The sequence below is a fragment of the Sander lucioperca genome, chromosome 10 (assembly GCF_008315115.2).
Source record: "Sander lucioperca isolate FBNREF2018 chromosome 10, SLUC_FBN_1.2, whole genome shotgun sequence".
Lineage (NCBI taxonomy): Eukaryota > Metazoa > Chordata > Actinopteri > Perciformes > Percidae > Sander > Sander lucioperca.
This window is the reverse complement of record NC_050182.1, coordinates 23,030,047-23,056,684: the sequence shown is the minus strand read 5'-3', so window position 1 is coordinate 23,056,684 and position 26,638 is coordinate 23,030,047. Positions and strand designations below refer to the sequence as shown.

At 42.3% G+C, this 26,638-nt stretch overlaps 2 protein-coding genes across 6 annotated transcripts; one reads left to right on the top strand and one right to left on the bottom strand.

The window, feature by feature from the left end:
- Positions 1-700: 700 nt before the first annotated feature.
- gdf6a (growth differentiation factor 6a) lies at positions 701-8,097 on the bottom strand. The gene is made up of 2 exons (XM_031322782.2): positions 7,546-8,097; positions 701-3,142 (listed from the first exon to the last, which is right to left on the bottom strand). The coding sequence occupies exons 1-2, from the start codon at positions 7,904-7,906 to the stop codon at positions 2,145-2,147; spliced, it is 1,359 nt and encodes a 452-aa protein (XP_031178642.1). The 5' UTR covers positions 7,907-8,097; the 3' UTR covers positions 701-2,144.
- A 2,741-nt stretch (positions 8,098-10,838) lies between these two features.
- Positions 10,839-26,353, top strand: sybu (syntabulin (syntaxin-interacting)). 5 transcript variants are annotated; one of them, XM_031322778.2, is made up of 8 exons: positions 10,839-11,017; positions 16,175-16,222; positions 16,507-16,687; positions 18,813-18,959; positions 20,905-21,004; positions 21,605-21,757; positions 23,479-23,634; positions 24,509-26,353. In XM_031322778.2, the coding sequence occupies exons 2-8, from the start codon at positions 16,199-16,201 to the stop codon at positions 25,692-25,694; spliced, it is 1,947 nt and encodes a 648-aa protein (XP_031178638.1). In that variant the 5' UTR covers positions 10,839-11,017; positions 16,175-16,198; the 3' UTR covers positions 25,695-26,353. The 5 variants fall into 5 exon arrangements, with proteins under 5 accessions (XP_031178638.1, XP_031178637.1, XP_031178636.1 ...); XM_031322777.2 differs by having other exon boundaries at positions 18,759-18,959; XM_031322776.2 differs by having other exon boundaries at positions 16,482-16,687; positions 18,759-18,959.
- The last annotated feature ends 285 nt before the right edge of the window (positions 26,354-26,638 follow it).

Sequence of the window (26,638 nt, the reverse complement as noted above, 5' to 3'; positions counted from 1 at the left end):
GTGGATGGTCACCATATGTTTACATGGTTACAACCCTGAGCCAGCCTGTCACTAAATGATGACATTTGTTGTCCATGATGAGAGACTGTTTACAAAGGGGAGAATAGATTAGCATACCTGAAGCAAAGGCATATGTGCTCCATATGCACTGTACACATCTTATTGGGGGATTCTGGTGTTGATTTTGAGGAAACCAAAGCTAAGAAATTCTCTATAACTACTTAGAAGGGTCTAAAATTGCCATAATATAGTAGTTTATTTTCATAAAATGCCATTCAATATGATGTTCAACCATGTTTTGTTAAGATGTGTGTGTCATTTAAGCACATTTAAGAAAAGAATAGGATTTGCTTCTCAAGTACGCATGGTTGAAGGCTTGAGAACCAGAGTATAGAAAGTTATTCAGGTCTACATATACAGATAGTACCAGTCAAAAGTTTGCACCCACTTTCCCATTCAAGTGAATGAGAAAATGTGTCCAAACTTCTGACTGGGATATATATATATATATATATATATTTACATTTTTAATCCATTGATAAAAAGACAAGTTCTTGGCCTCCTATTCCCTCATAAAGATTGTGTGTTCTTGTTTTTGTACTTTTTAGGGAAGTCAGACTCTTAAAAACATTTAAAATGAATGAAATGAAAGCACAAAAAGGGGTTTGCATTAAACATCAGAAGTACCAGACTGGTAGACTTAGTTTTGAATTTTATTTGTACAGTAATGGTGTGGAATAGTATCCAGTAATATATGTATATAAATGATCTTATATATCATTGTAAAAGCTCTTTACACTCTAACTGAATGCACCTCAAAACTCTGATCCTATATGCAATTATGAGGTAGACATTAATAATGGTATTTTCCACCCTCTGCAAGAACAATATCGAATACAGCTTAAATTACTCTTATCAATGTAAGAAATATATGATTATCATGGAACTCTGTACATCACAAATAATAAAATAATTATAGAATAGAAATTATACCGATTTGAGTGCATTTTGTATATTTACAAAGAAATGCCGTTTCCTCATTTCTTCATTCGTTGCACTTTGTAAAGTTTTCGACTGTACAAATATTTACAGCTCCAAAAAAAATTAATAATGAACAGCAGTGCATTCAAAGCTAATGTGCATTTAAATATCGTCTCGTTTGCGAGTCTTCTTTTCTTATATTGTCGTCATCAGAAAAGACAACTCTCGCTGACCGGCGCGGGTCCTTGGCGCAGTCAGGCGTGGAAGTGCATTTCGTAAAGATGCAGACTTTTGAGCAAAAAGTTCGCCTCAAATTTGTGTGCTATTTTATTTTATTTTTTTACAACAGGGCCCCAGTCAGGCACAAGCCTGGTGTTGTGTCCTTTCTGTCCACAAAGGCGCATGACGCCTCTCCCAGCGCCTCTCAAATGCTCTCCAGTAAGGCAAAAATCTCTTGAAGGCATTACCATCACCATCTTATCTCCTTTCCTCAGACCAGTCTCTGTGTGTGTGTGTGTGTGTGTGTGTGTGTGTGTGTGTGTGTGTGTGTGTGTGTGTGTGTGTGTGTGTGTGTGTGTGTGTGTGTGTGTTTGGTAGATTAGACATTCACCCCCTTTATTTGGAAAACAGGCACTTGCTCGGGCCTGTAATGACTCCAGCTGGACAGTGGCAATTACGGCCTGGATGCACATACCCAAAAGAGGCCGGCCTGGCTGGCAGGATCACACGGCAGAGCTGCAACAATAAAGCGCTGACAGGCAAAGCCCACTGTCCTCTGGCCTCGGCACGAACAGGTGCACAGTCGCACTCAATAGGCCCCCGTGCATCTCGCCTTGTACCCATCCCTTGTGCCATAATGGACGCGCCTCACTCACTGGGAAACAGAAGCCCGTTTGATGAGTGATGACTTGTTGCGTGGATGGGAATGAAGGCGTAACGCGTTAAGGCAGAGAGTGTGAATTATTGTGACTGTACTGAGTCTGAAACAATAGCAGCTATCGCCACTGTGTGCATCCCTTTTCAATAAAGACAAGGCGCGTCATGCGTCAAAGCATGTCAGACCTGTGAGGGCTTTACATCTTCAACCTGGGACCCATCAAGACTTATCTTTGATTTCTCTGTCTTTTAAAGTTTTTTTTTTTATGTATATTATATAAGGACCGCTACCTGCACCCACACTGCTCCACCACCATGTCCTCGTACTGTTTGTACACCACGTTATTGCCCGAGTCTATGTACAGGATGCTGATGGGGCTGAGCTTGGTGGGGACGCAGCAGCTGGGCGGGGTACTGTTGGGGTCCATGGAGTTCATGAGCGTCTGTATGATGGCGTGGTTGGTCGGCTCGAGGTGCGACCGCAGGGGGAAGTCGCACACCCCCTCGCAGTGGTACGCCTCGTAATCCAGAGGCGCGATGATCCAGTCGTCCCAGCCCAGCTCTTTGAAATTCACGTGCAGCGCCTTTTTGCTGCACCTGGATTTGGATTTCTTCCCATGCCTCTTCCCGTGCCTATTGGTCAGCGCGGTCCTCCGCCGCCGCCGGGGCCCCTCTCCTCTTACCCCTCTCAGCGCCACCCCCACCCCCTCCTCCGCCGCCGCCTTCCCCGCCACCGCCCCCTCCTCCTTCTCGCCGACCGACCTCCGCGACTTGATCTTCTCCTTCATCTCGTTGAACAGGTTCTCCCGCTTCTTGGAGCGGGTGTAGGCCACCAGGATGGCCTTCTCCTGCTGGGGCCGGCCGCTCCTTCCCAGCCCCAGCTGCCTCAGGTCCACCTCGGTGTTGGATTTGCGGAGAGTGACGCGGAGCTGGAAGCAGAGCTGGTTCCCTTGCTGATAGGGATGGTGGTGGTGGTGATGATGATGGGGGTGGTGGGGATGATAGTGATGCTGGTGTGCTTTAAACATTTCCCACGCGTCCAACACTTCCCAGCCAGCCTTGGTGGAGTCCAGCGGGTCCAGAGACCGGGAGTCCAGCAGCCGGTCCGAGCGGCAGGGGTACAGCTGGATGTCGTAGAGGCCCGTCGTCTGCAAGGAAGTCTGCACGTCCCCGGGCGCTCTCCGGAATATCCTTAATTCCGCCCCGACCAGCTCCTCTTTGTCTGAAAGGGTTGAGACATCAAACAGATACTTTTGTCTTCGCAGAGGAGAGTGCAAAAGATCGTCTGCAAGGATAAAAGAAGAAAATAATTGCAGTCAGATTCACTTAGGGTGTACAGTGTTCAGAGGGAGGGAGGGGTGGGGGGGCACATTCTACCCCAGAGGCCTTCTCTCTCTCTCTCTCTCTCTCTCTCTCTCTCTCTCTCTCTCTCTCCCTCTCCCTCCCTTGTTATTCAAATGTCCACCCTGAACCTGTCTGAAACAAACTACAGCTGACAAGTCCTCAGTTTGGATGAGAATGAAAAAAAACTCACAGTTATTATAATTATTGGTAAAAAAAAAAAAAAAACAAAAAAAAAAAAACTCCATGACTATATTGTGCATTACTTCCCTGTATGTGCTGTAACTTGATTACATTCTAACATCATTCTCTTGATAGTCCATGTTTTGATAAAGCTAAAGGCTACATGAGGGCTAAGTTTACAAGAACCTGCTGCCAGGTTTCCTCCCTAAAATTCCAGTTCCCCAAATGTCTTGATTTCATTTCACGCAAATTTTGTTTGCACATGAACAATTTGTGATGCAAAATGATATTGTGATGCAAAGTACACAATGTCACGTCACATACAGGAATATCTGGGCCAGCATTCGTTTTTGATATTGCAGTGACAATAATCCAATGCATTCGAAATGGCGAAATGTGAATGCCACGCCACGTTTAATTAAAGCCAGCATGCTTTAATGAAAATAGCTCTGCTTTCATTTCACTTGATGACAGATTGATTATGAATTTCCAGCTCTTTGACAGAGTGGAAGAAAACTTTTCCTTTTTTACACTCTTAACAGGTCTTAAATCTAAGCGGCAGTCAGAACATTAATGTAGTTTGCTTTTCTTGAGAGCTCTTGCAGAGTTTTAAAGCAAAGAAAGGAAAAAAAACAAGGGACCTAGTGATGTGAAGGCCCCTGGGTGCTGCCAGACACAACGGACCAAAGGCGACATACTGTACACTCAACTGAACAATACACAATTAATGCATTATTCCCTGCTGGAGACCCAGGAGGCCTGCAAATATCCCATCAAGGCGAATCAATGGGACTGGAATATAACACTGCGTTATAGCGTTTACAACAACACGTTCAATCTCTTCATTACAGTGTCTCTGGTTTTTACAAAATACGTTTTTGGATCCAAATGATTTATGTTTAGCATGTTATCATTCATGTCAAGCTGCAGCTTATTGCAGTATAGACCCAATGAACATTTTCGCGGTTTTGCTCCCAAAAACAAGCCGCTATAACAAGCTATTTTGTAACATTTTCTGTTTATATAGCCTATTTCCTTCTTATGAAAAACGAAAACAATTCCGCAAATAGGAATGAAATATTTTTATTTCCTGCATTTTTTTTTTTTTCTTCGATTGAGCAAATGCAGAATCCGGGGGCAGAATTTATCAAGAATATGGCATTAAGTTCAAGAAAGAAAAAGTTGATTTACGTTTGGGATGAGTAAAATCTTTTCTTTTACAGTACGTGTCCCATTGTTCTACTTATTAAAAACCCAATGTTCAAAACCTAAATGCGGAATTAAATTGCTTGTTGAGATGGATGATATGTGGTCTTTTTTTTTTTTTTCCTGTAAAATAAAAGCATGGTGCCTCGGTTGGTTGTCTCCATTTCTTTCTGGAAAAAAAAAAGAAATAGATGAATACAAGTGACATGCTACATCTAAACACCCCTGTGATGTGATTTGTAAAGCTTGTTCTAAAGAGATATTTGAATCTAGTTGTCAGTTTCCCTCCGTGAACCCTGCCGAGTCAAACAGTAAAAGCAGATTGAAACCGTGTGCTCGTTTCAGTGACTGCGCGTATGGTCTGCATTAGGATTCTCTTTTTTTCTCCTTTTTTTTTATAAGACCTCAAACTAATCGAATACAAGTTCACCAAATAATTAACAGTTCTGAATTCCCAACTTCCTCATTAAAGCACTTCCCTTCTTATATTTCATCTCATCCTGCCAACGACAACATTCCCCTTAAAACGCGCCTGCCTGCATGGACTGACTGACTGACTGACTGACTGACTGACTGACTGACTTACTGAACACACTGTTGGAGTTATCGAGAGATATTCTTGTTGACAGTTTTTAAAAAAGAGAGTTTTCTTAATTTCATTATTACGTAAAAAGCCATTTTTCCATTACGCGTAAGATGCTTGAAGGTGGATAATTGGGGGGGAGAATGCGGTGGACTTTAGTACTAAAACGGCATCCTGTGCACTTTTATTTGACCTTGTTGCTTGTATTTGAACAAATGCAAAACATGTTTTTGTCATGTATGCCTCTGTTTAGAAAGAGAGAGAGAGATAGAGAGAGAGAGAGAGAGAGAGAGAGAGAGAGAGAGAGAGAGAGAGAGAGAGAGAGAGAGAGAAAGAGAGAGAGGAGGGAGAGAGAGGCCGGACTGCGCCATCTGCGCTTTAATGAGTTACCCCAAGTGCCAAAACTAATTTTCAGATTCGGGTTATTCTTTTCTGATCTTGCCTTTTCTGACCTCCAGGAAACACCCTGCCTGGTTTTATAAGCAACATTCATTTACCTACAAAAAAGTGCAAAAAGCCAAAGAAGCCGTGGATCATAGCCGCACTCAGTAAAACCTGTCTCTGCTTGGATGAATAATGCGTAAAAGACGTAAAACCTGTTACTTTACGCGTCGAAAGCTGCCCCCATGTGCATTTCTTTCCCGATGGAGGCGATTTAAATAACGACAACTCCCAGCTGAGGTTCATTCTGCAGGTTAATGCAGTGCAACACTTAGGGGACGCTGGGAGGGATCCTAAAAGAAACCAAAGTCGCTTGAGCTGAAAGAACGGGAAGGAAAAAAAATAATTTTCCGTAATTAAAGTGGCGGTCGCAAAGGGAGGTTCCGCAGTAAAAAAATACGAACCACTTCACAGCGGAGGAAGTGCTCATTCATTTTTTTGGTGATGTGCCCATCGTGGCCGAGCTGGGTCATTATGGGAGAATAGACAGCGTTTGATATGTTATGACATGAACACTCAATTAGATCACCGAGTTCAAATATTCCAATCAGCCGTTCGATGCCAAGCAGCTCTCAGAGGGTCCAGCTCGGGGTCAGAGCCAGTGACACATCACATCAAAATCACAGGAGAAAGTGAGGCGTTTTTCCTATAAAAATTAGTTCACACTGCAAGAAATGCCCACACGGACGAGCTTTTTAGCTTCATATTCATTCTTAAAACGTCTTGTTTTTCCTCTGAAAACGAGCAACTGTGTGAGAGAACTCCATTTATTTTCAATGCAGTTGGTTTATTTTTAGCAATAAGTATCAAACCTTGTAATAGTTTTTTTTTTTTTAAAAGTACATTTAACTGAACATGACGCTTGAAAAGCAAAGTTGATTTGCATTGGAAATAATTGCAGTTGCACCTCAACAAGTAGACAGATAATAATGTGATTTACTCAGGACTAAATAAGTCGTAATGATGGTTATTTTTTTTGCAGCGCGCTGTCTCGGAGTGTTTCAGACCGGAGGGAACGCAAACAAAGATAGCTTTTATTTCCCCTGCAAAGATTAACTCGGCTGATGTCCCATTGTGTGTGTTGGATGTGTTTGTGTTTATCAGATTGTGTTTGTCCTCGCAGGCCAGTCAAATCACTTAGTAACACATGTTAACTGACCCAAACACCTGCTTCTCACACCGAGCCGCTCTGCCAGGGCCCCCGGCTCCCTTTGTCAGCATAATTTGGCCCAACTGGGCACCATAATGGCAACAGATTGTACTTTTCTAATATGTACCGGATTTGGGGGTTAACCTGGGTTTGTATTTAAAAATGTTCGGGCTTATTTCACGGTGTTTGCGTTTGGAGATTTATTTATAAAAATCGAAAATGAAACAACCACCTAGTGCTCTCATATTACTGAAAAAAACTTTCCTCTGTATTCACGTGGAGGTTGGGAGCAGAACAGTTTGGGCTGCAGCCTGCACTGACAGTGATTTACAGCCTTCATTTAGAGCGCCTTAATTAGTGTTTTACTGTCGTGTTGCCCAGAGGTTAATTTAAGCGTAATATAAGTTAATACTTGGAAAAGGTTACGTTTCGGCGGCTGTGCGGCAAACATATCCGACTATAACCACAGCACTGCTCATAAACAACATATAATCCTGCAGCTTTCTAGACTTTTCTTTTGTTGAACAGTTATTCTTATTTTTTATTGATATTTTCTGCGCGTAAAAGTGCTTTTGCACATTATTCTTGCCTGATTTAAAACGTGCGTAAAAGTTGCCGCTGCGAGCGTGTTTTTCTATACTTTTTATGCATGACTGTAGTGTTTAGTCCCATTTGGTTCAGATCTATACAAGAGGAGAATATTAGACAAGTCAGTTGAGGAGAAACTGTGCCACAGAATTATGCAAGAATGAGCTGATGGAGCTGGCAGCGGACTGAAACCAACCTGTTCCTCTGTCCACAAAACTTGTTATGGTGTTGGCAGATTTAGAGGAGCGGAAAAAGCTTGCGTTTAGTCCGAGCTTCTCTGCAGCCGAGTATGTCCTGTATATGGAGAGCATGTATTCATGCGGCACAATAGAGTCCTTTAGGTCTTCTTTGTGATGGCCCTCGATAGGGTGCGTAGACGCGAAGATGTCTTTTAGGATTTTGGATGACCTTTGTCCGTCCCGATGAGAGATCCGGGCTCCCCTGTTTCTTCTCGGCGCAGAGGGAGAGATGATAGCAGCAGACTGGAAACACGGTATATTCCCAAGGAAAAAAAGGAGCAGGCACAGATATAGCGTTACGAGTCGAGATGCGTCCATGGCTGGAAGAGTCACCGGGAGTTATTGAGAAACTCGTTATTTCCCGCTCAGTGAAGTTGGATTCAGAGGGCCGCCGGAGTTGGAGATGGTGTGCGCGTCAGTGTCGGAGAACTGCTACTTTTGCGCCCTCCGGTCGCACCAGAAGAAGTGCGTTTTGCGCTCTGGACTACACACAAGAGCGGAGACTGCTGGGCCGAGAGAAACACGCCCACATGGTCGCTCAGTGCAGGGCTTCCCAAACAATTCCATGTCACAGACCTTCCAAACAGACGCGCAGTAGAGACAACGGATCGCCACAAGATACAGACACGAGAGTTTTTGTTGGTGGTGGGTTCAGCAGCCAATTGCTGAACTTATATACACCGTCCATAGGGAATAATGGTTAACTTTATTTTGGATGACAATGACTTAACTTGTGATATCAATTAGTGAATCAATCTGAAATGAAATTAAACTATTGTCAATGTGGATCATTTCTCAAAGACTTAGACTATAAGCACATAGAGCTACTTCTGTTACTACCAAGTTTATAAAGTTGACCAAAGTATATGTAGGTTCACACAATTTTCAGAGAAACTCAAACAGTTATAGTGCTCCTTATCACAAAGTCTGTGAGAGTCTGTAAACTTCCAAGGACACGTCAGATTAGATTAGATTTTACGCACAGATAGACTGAAAACACTGTGTGCACTAGGTGATCATAAAGCAGCGGTGTTATTTAAAGACATGCATTTTGCAACTGGGTTTGATGTTATTTAGAGATTTTCGTAAATTCTATGGACTGAATATATAACAAGGCAAATGGAATTTCAGTAGTTGCTTTAGTGTTGAGCGGATGGCATTTAAAGAGCAGAGAATCGACTTCTCAGAAACAGAGCCACGGTTCGATAAGTTGCGGGTAGATGCCTCGTGCATTTAAATGTAACCTGAAGATGTGATCACAGTAAACCCGCTTTAGCTCCGATGTGGAGTCACTCCAAAGCATCAACACCTTTTAAATAACATCAGTGACCTCTAGTGGATATTGCCATTTATTACAACCCGATGTCTCCCATATAAACAAAGAAACGAGGACAAACGCTGCATTCACGTCCTCTGGGGAAATCTGATCGTAGGACACCGTTTCAATTGTGCAGTATTAGGCCAGTGCTCCATCGTTCAAATTGTTTTAACCTCGTCCATTAATCCTGATCAGCTTTCACGCGCGGACTTGTTTTTTTTTTTTTTCATAGCAAAGGGAACATGTCGATGTAAAAACATAAAATGTAACAATGAGTTGAGGGGTTGTCATCTCAAATGGTAAAGAATAAGTCGTTTATTTCATTAATATATACATATAATTCCCAACCCTTCTGCACAGGCCTCTCTTTGTGGCCCGCAGTTACATTTCAGGAGGTGACACCAGGGTTCACTGCAGAACGAAAGAAAAATCAAGTAGGAAAATGTTTTCCCCATGTTACCTAAATGCATCACCAGGGCTGTGTCCGGATCATAGACTAACAGTCTATGGTCTGGGTAACCAGAAAGATGCACGTGCCACCAACAGATGGAAGATTTGTAATGTATTTGTAGGGCTACATTTGTAATTTCCAAACCGTGCCATACTGTGTTTAGATAAATATTCTAAAGGTTTTCTGACTCTTTAAAGTAAACTCCGCCATATCAAATAGTATTGTAACACGCAGTCATTTGTCATGGCCTATTACAGTCCTTTGCTCTTTTTAACCGAAAAAAAAAAAGAAAAGAAACAAGGCACAATAATGCAAGATCACGGAGCAACAATGCTAGGCGTGGGCTTTAGATTGGCGTGGAGGGCTGTGTCACTAGCTTTAGGCAGTGATCAGAGGTCATAGTGATGGGGATCTTCATGGCAATCCATTTAGCTGTGTTAACCGGCAGCCTCCCACAGTCTGACATTATCTGGTTCCAGCAGAGGGCCTCAGTGATAAGAAGACAAACTGCTGCTCATAAGTCACATGCTAACAATTGCCAGTGTCCAGTGCTTCTTTAGAACCCAATCTGACACACTTGACGAAGACACAACATTAACATTAACGTACGGCATACTGGTTATTTCTGTGAAATAACCAGTATGCCTATGGCATTATTTGAGTCCTACTATGGGCTAGAGCTAGAGTGACTGTCAATCGGGCACTACAATTCCCCCGTTTTTATTACATGACGTAGTTGCTCAGGCGAACATGATGTTTCTATAGTACAGAATATGCAAGTGCTGCGGTCACCGTAGCGCAGGCGAATATAAGTGATATATACATTGGGACAGGAGCAGCACCCACCTCCCTGATTTCAGCACCATGGAGAGCAAACACGCTCTCACACTGAGAGGAAGTCAGCGCGCACGCACGCACACACACACGCACGCACGCACGCACGCACGCACACACACACAGACAGATGCAAGCACACACGCACACAAAACGCACGCAGGCACACATACACACACGCGCACATACACGCGCATCACTGTACAAATGGAGCTCCTGTGTTGTGTGTTGAACATATGCTAGGCCTACATGTCATGCTGTGCATTTTAGCGTGACTCTGTCAAAAAAATAACCTTAAAGGAAATATTATATCCCACAAGTCCATGCAAGAACTCAAAACATAGTATTGATTTTGGCGATTTTCACATATTCATATATTAGAATGTGCATTTATGAATAATGTATTGTGGCGTATGTCATGTGGTAAAATGCAACAACACCTATTAGATTGAGGAAAAAAAAAACATAGGGACAACGTACATTTAGATTTACATCATATGTTGACAGACATGCCATGTGCCCGATTTTCATGTAAACATGTCACATATAACCGACGTGTGACTGTCTGCATCGTATGGCTCTAAATGATAGAGGGGAGCGCGTGGTTAAGTAACGCCTCATGCGTTATGTAACACACTATGGGATGGTCGTCATATTGCGCGTGCACTGTCAGTGGTTTCGCATCTTGTCCAATCGTGTGTGTCCTCAGTGTGCACACAGCTCTCCTCCAGCCGACATCCGAGCAGCAGAGAGGCAGAGAGGCAGAGAGGCAGGCACCCCCGGAGCACCAGCATCCTTCTGAGAGCAACCACCATCACACATCCAGGCAAGCATTTCATTTATTCTCCTTTCACCAAAAAAGTATTTCAAACCAATCTATTATTACCATTAGGTAAAAAAGAAAAGAAAAAAAGAACGAAATGAAATTAAACTATACACAGGGTGGGAATAGTTTGTCTGAGGAGGAGCTGTTTACAAGTTCAAGAACGAGTCTTTTGTCGAGTCATCCAAATGTTCGCACACATTATGAATGTTGTAGGCGGTTCTGGGTTCAATGTGGACCCATCAGGTCTGAAGTTGGATGTTTACATCACCATTGGTATAGCCATAGCCTATGTCGTAGCCTACTTCGCGTTCCTTTAGTCTAGAGGCATCTCCCGGGGGAAAAACATGCCCAGGCAGCAAGTGTGGAGGCGCCAGATGAAGCAAAGCAAAAAATCCCCATTGCTGGATACAACACGATAGAATAAAAATCTAGTGGGAGAAGATGCTGTCATTGTCAGTGGATATTAGGACATGAAAATCTCATTATAAACAATGAAAATGGCTCTGAAGTGATGTGAAAAACAAAGGCAGGCATGTAAACATGGAAACACATGGGAGGGTCTTTTCAATGGTAAGAGCAGTGGTTCTATTTGATGGCTGATATATTCTTTAAAAAATGTTACATTGAGTTTATTATGATAATTTCATGTATTTTGTAAAGGTTTTAGCACCATACATTGTCCATGTGGAAGCATATGATGCATAAAAAAAAGATTCTGTAGGGTTTATCACAGCAGTCAGCTGTGTTTTTATGTATGATACAAGCTTGATTAACATCTTCTGGACTATCAGAAAACAATTTTATCAGTGTTGGTATTGGTTGCAATATGCTTTATGCTCCCTGGAATGATGAAGTGATTACTCAGTCATGACATCATGCAATGATGATGCAGTCTGTTTAAGGGTTGATGAGCTCACAACAAGTGTTGCTAACGATGTGCTGCTCAAAAAAGAGTGAAATCGTTCCATTTTCAAAATACCAATTAAAATCGATTTTTTGTTTGAGTGATAGATTAAAAAAATCAAGAAATCGATCTTTTAATACATGCATTTTCACCATGCATGTATAAGAAAAAAAGTACTTACTTTATGGGGGTCAATTCCTAATGTAAGCATTAACATAGTGCATGATTAAAATATAAAAAAAATATATATTTGAGGGTTGCTTCTTGCTCGTACAGTTTACAGCATAAGTTCTCTACGAAACTCTTTTATATCCTAGCAAAATTGGTATTGTAACTGAATTTTTTCGAACCTATATGATATCGAATCGGAAATGTGATCGAATCGGGACCTTGTGAATCGGAAGCGAATCGATTTCGGGAGATCACTGCTGATACCCAGCCCTAATTACTGTGTTAGAACATAGATGTTCATTAAGCTCCCACCTTTTAAAACTGTACAACAGTCTGCCGCCTAGGAGTTTATCAGCGCGCTTTAAATGTCGTCATCACTGGGAAAAAAAACACGTCAATAGAACAAAATGGGCTGAGAGCATCATGGGGTCAATGTTAAATTGGAATAAACAGCTTTAATCCATGTGCATGATCAACATTAGAAAGCACATAGACTGGGATGGATTAGGGAATCTATTATTCACGCCCACTCCATGCTGTTTTAAAAGTAGACCATCTGGATCAGGGAAATAGCTTCAGTTGAGGCTTAAAGACTTGTTTACCAGTCATATATACGCGTTATCTCAGCATCTGACGGACAGCTTTTACCCAAGTCTTCCTTTCCCGGTATTTCTACTTCGTAAATCAGGGCACTCCTGTGTTTGGTTGAGTTGTAGGAGTGATTGTGTACTGCTTACGCAGGTAGTGTGCAGCAGTTTGTCATGCTTAAGAGAGCTGAAAATCCTGTGTTCGCAACTTAGATAATGCTTAGCCTGTCGCTCAGTGGGCAGCCAATCAACATTGTCTGGAGTCAAGCAGAGGATCCGGCTGAAGGCATAATGCTTCTTTACAGGGGCTAGTTCAGGATCAACACAATGGAAACCACAGTTAAGATAAAAAAGAAAAGAAAAATCTAATTATGATAACCTGTTAACTAACTAGAGCATGCCTGGGCAGGCGTCTGTGTCCAACCACCTTACTGGGTTTCAGGTTACAAGCTGACACTATTGAGTGACCATCAGCTTATTATTTCATCCAGGCACCGGAACAAATAATAGGAGATGATTCCTTTTTAAATGATTTGGCTCCAGGATGCTACAGCTGATCTTTATTTTTCAAGTTCTGATGTCACCGCCATCAGGTATTCCTTCATATGGCTGCTTTTAGTTGCATGAAAGTATAAAAGTCACTTCCTAAGAAAGAAAAACGCCGCTCTCTCCTCTCAAGGACTCTGTTTATTAAATTATTTCTCCCAAAATTCATTCGCTTCGGATCTTATTATTTTTCGAGCACTTTATTAGTGCACATAGTCCTCCCAGGCTCATTGGTAGATTTAATTTAACACCCATCATCATGGCTAAATAACCATGATGCCTTCATCATTAGTTCATTTTCTCTTTTTTTCAAAATCTATTTTGAAAAAGCGACATATTCCAAATTATTATAAATTAAACCATAATCTTAGGCAACAAACAGCTGAAATACAAGTCCATAGTACTTGGATAACTATATAGCATAGAAGCTAAGCTGACACCCGCTGGCTCAAGGACACAATGTTTATTCAGTCTGAGAAAAACACTGTGCAGCTGAATGGTGAACACCCACACACCACCGCGACACACTCCAGATATTTTCTCAGTGAAGAACAGCATCTCAAGGTGAGCAGCAGAAGCCTACACTGTGTACTGTACAGATTTACACATAATTGGGCCCATCTAGCCTGAGTCCTTCGTGCAGCGTTTTTTCCCTTGGTTGCTACGACTGTTGCTAGGGCAAGGCTCTGCTTGCTCTTCCCTGCTTTGGTGCCTATAATCTGATTCTGCTGTGCCAGTGTGCCAGGCAGCTGTACAATGCTCCAGCATGATGATACTGTGGATGCCTGAAAATAAAAGTGAAACTGTAGGCAAGGTGACGCAGGCCACCCAGAACGCGAATCTATTTTTTGAGTCTGATAAAAGGAGGTTTGAGCTTGATTCCCACGAGTCTCTGCTCTATTTTTGCAATCCTCTTTTGGGCCTCGGTATGGAAAGAAAGAGGGTTTTTGCACAAGTCTGGGCTGCTCAACAAGGGAACATAACTTATATTGGGTCAAGTGATATAATTCTGTTATTGATTCGGGAATTGTTGGGGAAGTTAGATGATCAAGGCAAAATGTAAAACAATGTACCATCTGGATGGAGCAAGGGAAGACAGGCTCGGGTTCACTGATGCGACAGCAGCACACAGGCCTTACATCATTCCCAATGCAAAAAAAGGCAAGAACGCATGCACTTACGCAACTGACCCCTAAGGCAACGCCGCTGAGAGGAAATCAACAGGCGAGAGGAAGTGAAGTGATTGTATGAAGTTTATTCAAGCATGAGAGGAATTCTGCATTATTTAGCTTCAAATCATCAATAAGAAATATGTTTCTACCTTGTTTAAATGTGCACGTACAGAACGAAATGTGTTGCCAAGTTTATTACTAGTTTGGTCTCTACTTGTGACCTTTCTTTTTAAAGTGGATATAATATCACTCCATCATCTATTATCAATGCTGGGAGCACTTTGTAGCTTTTGGCAGGCAGCCCCACAGTCATGGCACAGATTGAGGATGAGGAGAGTGGGTGTAGTTTTGCTTAGCTTAGAGTGTTGTACTGAAGTTGGATTCTTTTCATCTGCTACTGTGCTTCTTCTGATCATCCTAATCTTGGATGACTTTGACGAAAAAAAGCCAGAATATTAAAAGAGTAATAGCAATCTTTCTTCTTTATAGCTGTATCTGTGTAGTCGCTGAACTCTCTTCTCTTTTATACTGTTTTTGGAAACGCTAGCATGGTTCTATGGAAATGTCAGTCTATTGGTCAGCATACCACTTTGGTCCAGACTGAACAATCTTGACAACAGTCAGATGTAATGCAAAGGAATTTTGTACAGACATTCATGGTCCCCTGAGGATGGATCATTAAGACTTCCCCAGACTTGTGCTGTAGTGCCACCATGAGGTTGACATTTGTGATTCAGAGCTCTTCGTATACAGACTATGATTCAGAGTGAAATATCTTGACAACTATTAGATGGATTGCCAGGAAATTGTGAACAGGCATTCATGGTCCCCAGACAATGGATCCTTAAGACTTTGGTGATCCCTTGACTTTTACTCTAGTGCCACCATGCGGTTGACATTTGTGAGTCAGCGTGAAATATCTCACCAACTATTAGATGGATTGCCGTAAAATTGTGTACATTCATAGTCCCCAGAGGATGGATCCTAAAGACTTTGGTGATCCCCTGACGTTTGCTCTTGTGCCACCATGAGGTTGACATTTTTGTTTTGTATTGAAATAGCGCAACAGGTCATCTTCAGGTCAAAATGATTTTTTTTTTTATCAAATACGTGCAAAGCTAATGACATTCCTACCAGCCTTAGCTGTACTTGCTGATTCACAAATGTTAGCATGCTAACACGCTAAACTAAGATGTTAACAATATACCTGCTAAACGTCAACATGCTAGCATTATCACTGTATGATGTAAGCATGCAGATATTTAGCTCAAAGCACCACTGTGCTTCAGCCACTAGCATGGCTATAGACTCTTAGTCTTTTTATCTCATTATTTTTACACTTTTTATTTGTTTTTGCTGTTAAATTCATTTGCCTTCATTTGACTGTTAAATGACTTTACAGATTCTGGTTTAAAAAGGTACTTGGCTGTTTATTTCTCTGGGTTAATGTGGGTAATTTGTTTCATAAGGTCATAAATTCAGTGTGTGTTAGTCATGCTCTTGGCTTCTTGTGCCATCTGTACCAGGCAGGCAGGATGTGTGTGTGTGTGTGTGTGTGTGTGTGTGTGTGTGTGTGTGTGTGTGTGTGTGTGTGTGTGTGTGTGTGTGTGTGTGTGTGTGTGTGTGTGTGTGGTGGGAGGGATTTAGTGGCGTAACAGAGTTCAGACAGAGGGCCCTTGTTTGTTGAGGGTTTGAGCGCCACGTCAAAAAGCTGCCACATATGCAAAACACTGACAAAATGACTTACCTGATTTTTCTCCTCTTTTTCATTTGACAGAGGAAAAACGCTGCGTGAAGCACAATGGGACCCTTCCAAGAATATGAGGTGAGTCTTATTTTTGCAGCTGGCCATTGGTGATAGATGTCTGCATGTTGTATTTGAGTCTTTTCCAAATAGAAGTGTTTTTTTTTTTTTTTTAAAGCAATTTAAAATAGAAAAAGACGAGTAAAATGTGCATAATCAAAAGGCAGACAACCAACAATAGATACAAAATGTAATCTTTTATGACTTTGAAAATATTGCCATCCTGAAAAAGATGGTACACTGAGTCAAGGTGGGTGGGTGGTTGCATCCCTGCCTCCAGCTCTGACAGATGTTGCTTCGAACAGGAAAAGAAGTCACCAGAGAAAGGAAGCCCCCGCAGCCGCATCCCGCGTTTGGTCCTCCATCCCTTCCGACCAAAAGACAAAGGTTCGCCTCTGTCCGATTCACCTTTTTCAGAGGAGGAGGGGAAGGAGTACAGCTCAGACCTCTCCAAAAGGACCATCAACACCAACAGCTACTGTTCTGGTAAGAAGTTCAGCTCCCATCTGAGGACAGCTGAGTTCATGGCGGGAAAAAGCAGTGGTGTAGTCTACGTGATACGCAGGTATACAGAGTATACCCACTAGGAAAGGTCAAGGATTTCAGTATACCTACTTACAAAAACGCAAGGATACCGTTACGTAACGATGATTGTTTTGTGAGAGAACTTTCACAGTTGCTTGGCAGTCATTCTCTGCGCAAATTTTGAAATTAACAAATGTGAATCACTAGAGTAGATATATGAAACGAAAGCAAAGTTAAGCTACACTCTTTCAGTGTTTTGGTAAGCCTGCCCCTGAAGCTATACTGCCGCTTCAGATGACACTGCAGCAGACGTTAACGTTACAGAAACTACAGAAAATGAGCCAGATGAGGCTGATGCTTTACGCGGTAACGTTACAAAAAACCTATGGGGTTGTCGCTCTGGGACACGTCGCTCTGGAACGGGCGAGTCTAATGCTGGGAGGGAAAAAATGACAGTATACTCACTACAAAAAACTAGACTACACCACTGGGAAAAAGGCATTTACAGGCTGTCAGGTGCAAGATTGTATTGCAATGCTCTTGATTAGTTGGGTAAATCCTAGTCATATCCACGACGTTCCACTTCCGGGATGGCTCCGTTGCCAACTGAAATTCCGCCCAATTTCACTCATTCAGGCCGGATATCCGTTGCCTTGGGCTTCCTTTGTGTTGGCGTTCTAAACTCTGGTGGATTTATGAGGACTATGGTTAACTGCTCCTCAGATCTCTGCAGGGTAAATCCAGACAGCTAGCTAGACTATCTGTCCAATCAGAGTTTTCTGTTGCACGACTAAAACAACTTTTGAATGTACACATGTTCCACCAAAACAAGTTCCTGAAATGTGAGTGTAAGTAAAGTAAAAATACCTCAAAATTGTTCTTGAGTACAGTGCCTGAGTAAATACTTAGTTACTTTCCTCCACTGCATGAAAGCAGTTACTTTGATTCAGATATTCTAACTTATTTTTTTAGCACAGCATGTCGGATTATACAACCTCAAACAGAAAATGTAGTTATGTGTATTTTATGATCCCTTAAATTGGCCTTCTTAAGGGAAGGCAAGGCAAGACAGCTTTATTTGTATAGCACATTTCAGCAACAAGATAATTTGAAGTGCTTTACATAAATCATAAAAGAGCAGTTAAAAACATTTAAAAATATTAAAACAGATAAAATACGAGAATAAAAGTTACAGTGCAGTATAAAAAATGGACAATTATTTTAAAGAAAGGCAGCATCAAAAAGAAAGGTCTTCAGCCTTGACTTAAAGCAACACCAAAGATTCTTTTGTAACTTAAAATAATGTTTCCAAAATCCTTTCAGTGGTTCATCAACTCGTAACAGAGTGAACGGCACTTCTGCATTTGCTTTGCTATAACCGCACTATGCAAGTTTGCCAGATCGGGTAGCGGATCTGTAGTTCGAATGCGAACAGTAATGGACAATTCCACTTCCAATCTGTAGGGGGACCGAAGAGGAAAAGTGCTGTGGTGTTGCTTTAAAAGAACTGAGAGTTGCGGCGGACCTGCAGTTTTCTGGGAGTTTGTTCCAGATATGTGGAGCATAAAAACTGAACGCTGCTTCCCCCTGTTTAGTTCTGACACTGGGGACAGCAAGCAGATGACCTGAGAGGGTCTGGGTGGTTCATAGTGTAGCAGCAGATCAGAAATTTATTTTGGCCCCAAACCGTTTAGTGCTTTATAAACCAACAGAACTATTTTGAAATCAATTCTTTGAGGGACAGGGAGCCAGTGCAAAGACTTCAGAACTGGAGTGATGTGATCCACTTAACAAACAGAGCAAATGAAACAAAAGGACTACACATGCACACTGTGTGCATGTAGGCTACAGTATGTGTGCATGTGTATACTGTGTATTTTCTGAGAGTGAGTAGCCATTGTGAAAGCTGTCGCGTTATCTGTCAGATAGCAGCCAGGCTGGACCTTGAGCTCTGATTGACTGCCTGTGTTCGCTGCCTGCCCCTGCGCTGCCTGTTCTTGGCTATTACTGTCTGTGTGCCTGTCTACAATAGATGACACCGGCTGCCCCACTAGTCAGTCTGTGTCCCCCTCCAAAACCCCGCCAGGCTCAGAGCAGAGTGCCCACGGCTCGCCCGTACTCCCCGAGCGCAAGACCAAAGTGAAGAGGGTGAGGATGATGGCCGAGTGGAGCGGCGAACCACGGAGCACCCCGAGGCACAAGAGGGAGCTGAGGTCGGCCATGAAATCCAGAGGTAAAGACGAATACACAGATACAGATACAAATTGGAAATCTTCATCTCAGGCCTGCACTATCATGATTGGATCCTATAATGTGTGAAAATATATTTTTTTATTTTTAAAGGCCAGTTATTTCATGGATCCAGGATACTATGCATCCTGATAAAGTTCCCTTGGCCTTTGGAATTAAAATAGCCCCACATCATCACATCCCCTTCACCATACCTAGAGATTGGCATGGGCTACTTTCCATAAAATCCTCTCTCTATCATCTCTTTACCAGGATGCATAGTATCCTGGATCCATGAAATAACTGGCCTTTAAAAATTTAAATCTGCCTGCCTCTATGGGAATTTAACATAGGGGTGTACTTACTTATGCCCCCTGTATTTTAAGGAAGAACATTTATTTATTTACGATACATTATTCATTCACAAATAAAATTGGTGCCCTTAAAGGTTGGATTTTTCCTCATTTTTTTAATTAAGGCATTAAGATCAATTTCCAAAAGATTACTTTTTAATCCTCTTTTTAGTCAACTTTAGCATGGGTGTATTGACTTATGCTTAGCACTGTATATACTTCTGCATGCCAGTGGTTCCCCAAAGACCAAAGTACAATAACTGTGTCTTTTAAATGTCAGCAGCTAGCAGATTCCCTGGCATGTTGACTTGAACAAACACTGGCCGGGAAGCAGCTGCTTGCCTAAAAGGAGAATAATAACCAGAGTGAATTGTCATCTGCGCATCTGTGCTTTCTTAACATGTATTTTAGAAACAGCACACTCCAGTCTTTATCCTGAAATCTCCCCCGCTACTTTTAATCTGAGAAAGGAGAAGAAAAAAAACAACTGCCTTATCATGAGTCAAGATGGAGAAGAAGGCTGATTGGTTGCAGGAAAGGTTTGGGAGCTTAGCCAATTAGGGTGATTAGCAGGAGGTTGGTATACACTGATTGAATGTGCACAGACCATCAGTTGACTCACAAAGTGGTGGAGGATCACTTACGTTTTGAACTATTTTGTTTGTCACAGTCGTCACTGCACGCAGTAATATGATTTTGTTTGATGGCAAAAGATGCTACTCAGGTATGGCTTTAAATTTCGTCTTTACTAATGAAGAACAAACAATGAGATGTTCTGTGCCGAGGCCTTTTATATAGCCTACAGTGTCTTGTCTTGTGACATTTGAGCAGCTTGTTTTACTCATAATGAGTGGATGTTATTGGCTAATTCTGGAGTGGTAATGCATTTGTAAGTGGTTTATCTGTATGTCCTGCTCTTCAAACTCCCATTAATCTAAGAAAGGGTATAGATCATGGGGAGTAGTATAATGATAGTGTTTATCCATTTGGTAATGGGGGGAGGGAGACTTGATGGAAGCCTTGCTTACAGAAACCGTAACCTGATAGTTCTGCTTTATTTTGCACATGATCCTAACAGACCTATATGTTAGATGGTGATTATTAAAGGAGAGGCTAGTATTAACACAGAAAAACAGGTGAAATTGAAGAGAAAAAAAAGGTTAGGCTGAATGTTGAGGCTTCAAGTGAGACTATAGCTTTTTTTTCTGAACAGCAGCCACTTGGAGTGAGTGGAATGGGACCAAAAGCAGGCAATATCAAATATTTCTTGGTGAGGCACAATGTGTTTTACTTTGTTTAAATGTATAATTTTTTTAAGTGTTTAAATATGGTGTACACAAAGGAGATATTATATAAGCCAGCAAACTGACTCAACATCTCTTAAGTTTGCTACATTAGCTAATACACACTCATTAGCCACATGGTCAAACGAGACCAAGTGAGGCTGCAGCAGAGTGAGCAAGGGTGCATTTTATTTCTGATGAATTAAACTTTTCATTCAAGGAGGAAGATTGTGTTATATCAGCTTTTTAAAAATGACATTGTCTTGTTTGAGTCTGCTGGTGGTACTAAAACACTTGACGCTTCTCCCCGCAGGTAGTGAGGCCGACTTTAGCTCCTCCAGCAGCACAGGCAGCCTGAAGACCAGGGAGCGCCTCGCCTCCCTTTCAACTGGAAAGAGAGCTTCTTCACGCAGGTATGAGCAACGCTGGAAGAAGTATTCAGATCCTTTTACTTAAGTAAAATTACTAATACCACACTGTAAAAATACTGTTAAAAGTATCTAAAAGTCCTGCATTGAAAATGTTAAGTAAAAGTATGTATCATCAGGAAAATGTACTCAAGTATTGAAAGTGAAAGTACTCAATGCAGAAAAATCCTCCCATTTTAGAAACTGGAAACGATCCAAACAGTTGTGTATTTAATGGTCTAATAATTTCAGCTGGACTTGTAGGATGTTGTTTGGTTTTATGAACTACATGTGTTTTGTGTGCAAACACTTTTATGTGCAAAGTAAATGGTAACTAAAGCTGTCAGATGAATGTAGTGCAGTAAAAAGTAGAAAGTGGTATGAAAAGATTTAAGTAAGTACAAGTACCTCAAATTTGTACTTAAGTACAGTACTTGAGAAAATCTACTTAGTTACATTCCACCACTGGGTATGAGGTTCATAGTGTATCATCGGTATCTGCTGGGTTCACCACTAGATAAGGCATAAACGAAACCACACTAAAACGGGAGTGTTGATGCATTAAGATGTCAATTTCTCCTACTTATTTTGCTTTCTTTTATCAAGTCGCAGCACCCACATCAGACCGCTCCCAGTGTTCAAACCAGCCGGGAGCCCTACAGCCAACCGCGATGCAGAGCTCTACGCTCCCTACAGGACTCCTCCCACGGCTGCCTCCTCAACCAACAGCAGCAGCTGCAACTCCAGCCCCACCTCCAGGTCGCAAACATGGCTTAAAGTACAAATCAAGCGCAAAATGTAAACCGAAGCATTGAGAACTTTGTAAGTGTACAGACAGTTTATTAAAAAGAGTTTAGAGAGACAGTACCGTTCACACACATGCGGGCGCCATCTTGGGAAAGCGGTCATGACCAGTCGAACGACAAATGCTGTGTAACCAGTATTGCGTTCGTCGTTCAACTGATCATGACTGTTTTCCCAAGATGGCGCCTGCCTTTTTATACGTGAATGGTACAGTCTTTTTAAACTCTTAAGTTAATAAACTGTACACTAAAAAGTTCTCAATGCTTCGGTTTACATGTAGGGACCCTCATTATGCTACTGTGGAAGTGTGGTGCTATTTTGAGGCTTGTTAGTGGTGTAGAAATAGCGATTTCTTTCTCGGTACACGTGTTATTAACCCCTAGGTTCATTTTGCGCCAGATTTGTCCTTGTCCATGATCACAGAACAAAGATTGTGGTTTTGAAGTTGCTTCAGGGAGAAACGAGTCGATTTTTGGAGAGATTTGGACTGTGGCTCAGGCTCGTGTGCAGCATAATAAGTCAGTGGGTGGCTGGATTAAGCTCAGACTGTTTTATCATTTCCTCTCTTGCAGCCGTCTGGGATTATATCGGTCATGATTTGGCTGTGGTTGGGATTAATGAGGATTTAATAGAGCAAATGTCCAAATATGGTACAGAGACAGTGACCCCACGTACTTCATCCAATTGGTAACAGGAATGGAGTGAACACACCTTGGTTTAGAGGAGAGAACAGGGTCATAAATATTTCAGAATGTATGTGTAAATTGAATAGCCTGAAGCTCAAACATGTGTGGAACCACCATGGATTTCTGACCTGGTGCTCCAGGCTCTGTATTACTTGAAAGGTTTACTTCTTAGGCTTTATGTTTGTTGACAGCACAGCCCTGCATACGGTTTAACCTAAAATCCTCTCAGCAGTATAAATTACAAATATTCAATGCACAGTCTTGAGTTTTTATGCAGCAGCAGAGTCTGCCCTCTTATCTCACGTTTAAAGCTTCCATAAATGCTTAAAAGCCTCCACTGTTGTCACTTTAGGACACTGCTGCCAGCAGAGTTCTGTGACACGTCTTCCTCTGGCATGTTACCTTCTCCTGGGCTGCTTCTATTTCTGGCAGTGATGCAGAGCGCTCGCATCAAAGCCTCAAGTATCCCAGGTTGCTAGGATATTGTGCTAGTGGAAGAGAGGGGCTTACATGCTGCTTTGCATATTGTCCAAATCCACCCACTCATCCTGTACCAAAAAAAACACAAACCCTTTTATCAGTTCTCTTTGAGCTTAATAAAACACTGATCATGGGACATGCAAAAGGACATTTGAATGCTAAGGCATGTTTTTTTGTTTTGTTTTTTTCCATTAGGTGATTGATTTCCTTGCCAAACAGTGCTTGTATTTAGAGAAACCAGCATTTTAGTTTTATTTTGCCCCTAGTCTACATGCTAGTAATCCTGTCAGACAGTAATTCCAGGCTTCAGAGAGCATCTGCCCTGACGGCACTCTCTCAGCCAGACAAATTGCCGTCAGCAGGGAGCGATTTTACTTTTTACGTGTCGAAGTTGGGTTTGTTTTCTGCTGTGGGTTTTAAAATGTCTAGTTGGGAAGTGATGGGACAACGTTGGTTTTAAAAGGGGTAAACCTTGCCTTTTAACCGTCATTACGTCTCTCTGACCAACAGAAGAGCGAGCCTGGGCCGCTACCACTCCTGTGGAGACAACCATGGCATCAGAGCCCCGAACCCAGAGCAGTATCTCACCCCTCTCCAGCAGAAGGAAGTGACCATCAGACACCTGAAGAGCAAACTGATGGATGCAGAGAACACGGTTCATGACAGGTTGGTTCAGATTTAGCAGCACAGAAACTCCTTGTGTAGCTTTTTATGGGTTTAAGAAAAGATGATAGTGGTTGTGTCGGCGGGGAGATAAACTGTGGTTGTGATGTCATCTCCACATACTGCAGTCAACTTTTGAAATCTTGCTGAAGTGTGAAGCTACTGGAAAATGACTAAGCTATTACTAGATTAAAAACCTGCATGATACCACTAAAGTTATAACTTGCAAAAAATATGCACTGTAGGCCTACATAAGACAAACAAAGCAACCTAATTTGGTGTATAATTTATGCTTTGTTTTGCTTCACCTTATAAATGTAATAGTTTGCCATTAAATTATACACTTTACTTTTTTGCAGGTTAGATGAAACTATTATCACTCTCATATCTTGACTGTTAGATATGGAGTTGCAGGCACTTAGCTTAGCATAAAAATGTAAATGTAAACTGCTAGCCTGGCTCTGTCCAAAGGTAACAAAATCTGGTGCACTTTTAAAGCTTACCAAGAACCACAACATGCTTACACTTATACTGCACCCTACACTTTTTTTTTTTTTTGGCAATAGCCGGCTAACAACGAGAACATTCCACAAATTGTGAATTAAACTGCTTTTTAGATCCAACACGTTTTTATCATAACCTTAAAGTATCCTTGAACTAACAGCAGCCATGCAGCATCACTCCTTCCCTACTGCTTGTATTATTATGCTAAGCTAACTGGCAGCTAGCTATAGCTTCATATTCAGCATATACGTAGATATGAGAGTGATATTGATCCTCCAATCTAACTCTCGGCAAGAAAGATGAATTTGTATATTTTCCAAAATGTCAAACTATTACATATACTTCTGGACACTTTTTCTTCCCTCTTCATTAGAGAGACAGAGGTGGAGGAGCTTAAGGCCCAGCTCTGCAGGATGAGGGAAGACTGGATTGAAGAGGAGTGTCACCGGGTGGAGGCTCAGCTGTCCCTCAAAGAGGCTCGCAAAGAGATCAAGCAGCTGCGTCAGGTGGTGGAAACGATGAAGAGCAGCCTGATGGAGAAGGATAAGGGAATACAGAAGTATTTCATTGACATCAACATTCAAAACAGGAAGTTGGAGTCCCTGTTACAAAGCATGGAGCTGGCCCAGAGCGGCTCCAACCTTCCAGATGAAAACACCTTGGACTTCATCTGTGACGGCCCCGATAACGGTGGGAAGAAGATGGTGGGGGGGGAGGAGGAGGGCGTGATGGAGCTGGGAACCCAAGGGGCGGAGGCGATGGCGGACAGCGGGCTGCTGGTCAACGATGAGATGGCCAACAGAACGGACATTTTGGAGCAGGTCTTCATGTCCACTGCAGTGGATTATAGCCAGGACTCTAGCGGCAAGCTGGGTTCAGGGACAGAGTCTGGGCCTGAGGTGTCCATGCTGTCAGAGGGACAGTGGATTGACGAATCCACTGCACCTCTCCCAAACACCGCTTACGCCACCATCGCCCTCTCCTCGAGCACACGTTCCCTGCCGAACGCAGAAGATAAAGGAATCCAGACCGACATAATGCCCCTGTCTCCAGACTTGCAGGCTCTGCTCCTCCAGCTGCTCAAGTTCCACGAGGCGACTGCGGGGGACACGGCGCTGTCAGCCTGCAGCAGTCTTCTGGGTCTCCCAAACTTGCCCGACTTCGCTTCCAATCCCCCGGATCCAACACCTCCCCTACCCAGAATGCCCAGTCCTGCTCCCCCGGAGAGCCCCGACACCTCCACCGATTCCGGCACGTGCTGCTCGGACCCTGCAGAGAGCCGGCGGTTCATGGAGGAGCTGGATTTTAGTGTCGGTGAGGAGGAACCTTGTCGTCTGTCGCCAGGACTGGATGTGGCCGGCAAGCGTTACTGGAGCAACAGCTTCCTGGTGGATCTGGTCGCAGTGGCAGCACCCGTGCTACCCACAGTGGCCTGGCTGTACTCGCGGCACGGTGTGGACGGAAGCGCTCCAGTGTACAACATTGCTGCTCTTATCAGGGGCTGTTGCATCATGGGATTGCACTCTCTTCGTCACGTCGCTCACAGGCCAAATGCGTAAAGGCTTCCACCCCGCATGCACACGCCTAACCTTGAACTAAAAGCACTTAAGCATTTGTATTTGTGAGATTGTTGCGTTTTTTTTTTTTTTTTTTTTTAACACTTGATATCAATGCAGTTATTTTGGTTCCAACACTTACTTTTGCACTGTACAGTTGCCATGAGTTGAAGCAAAATGGTGACATGAATGGGATTATTTATGAAGGGGGTTATTTATGTATTTATTTATCATTTACATGTATAAACTGATCATCTGGGTAGATGGTTGTGTTATCATTGTCCTGTGGTGTCCCTAGGTGTTTGTGTTTAAAAAAAAAAAAAAAAAAAAATAATTCTTTTACATTATGACATTTTCAGGTCAAAGATTGATTTATTTTCCGTTTTGATGGGTTTGGAAATTCAAGTTTTTTGAGTTATTGTTCAAAAAGAAATCTTCAGCCAAAGTTAATGTGAATTCACTGTTCGTTTTGTGAAGAAGTGTACATTTATTTATTTTTTCTTTCCTGGGAGTAGAGCTTTATTTAGCCTGTGCATTGTTCATAGAAATAAGCTAATGCTTTAAAGCAATTGACACTTGTTATGTGCCTGAGCTATGTGCAATACTGGTTTGTTTACATCAAATGTCCTTGTATCTTTATTATTAAAGCATGATAAATTCTGGCCATGTGTTGTGACTTTTTTTTTGGTGCGACATGTTTGTTATCGGGGGGGGGGAGGAAATGACTGAACCGGGACAAACTGTTAAAGACTGGGAGAGCCCAATTTGCGCAAGATGCTCACATAAATTAATAAAAGGAGAAACTATCAAGACTGAAGTCAAGTGCAACCAAGCAGTGTTCTCATGACAGCATCTTACGTAAAAGCTTTCCTGGCTTGGATTTTCAGACATCCCTTGGGTTGTGGAGCTGACAATGTAAAGTGCATTAGATCCACTTTACTGTCGTC

Bases quoted from the DNA above. Each gene is read 5' to 3' on its own strand.
- gdf6a (XM_031322782.2), bottom strand. From the start codon at position 7,906: ATGGACGCATCTCGACTCGTAACGCTATATCTGTGCCTGCTCCTTTTT. The intron at 3,143-7,545 runs GTTGGTTTCAGT...TTATCCTTGCAG, and splicing joins TTTTGTGGACAGAGGAACAG to ACGATCTTTTGCACTCTCCT.
- sybu (XM_031322776.2), top strand. The intron at 21,758-23,478 runs GTCGCAAACATG...TCTGACCAACAG, and splicing joins AACTCCAGCCCCACCTCCAG to AAGAGCGAGCCTGGGCCGCT. The intron at 23,635-24,508 runs GTTGGTTCAGAT...CCTCTTCATTAG, and splicing joins GAGAACACGGTTCATGACAG to AGAGACAGAGGTGGAGGAGC.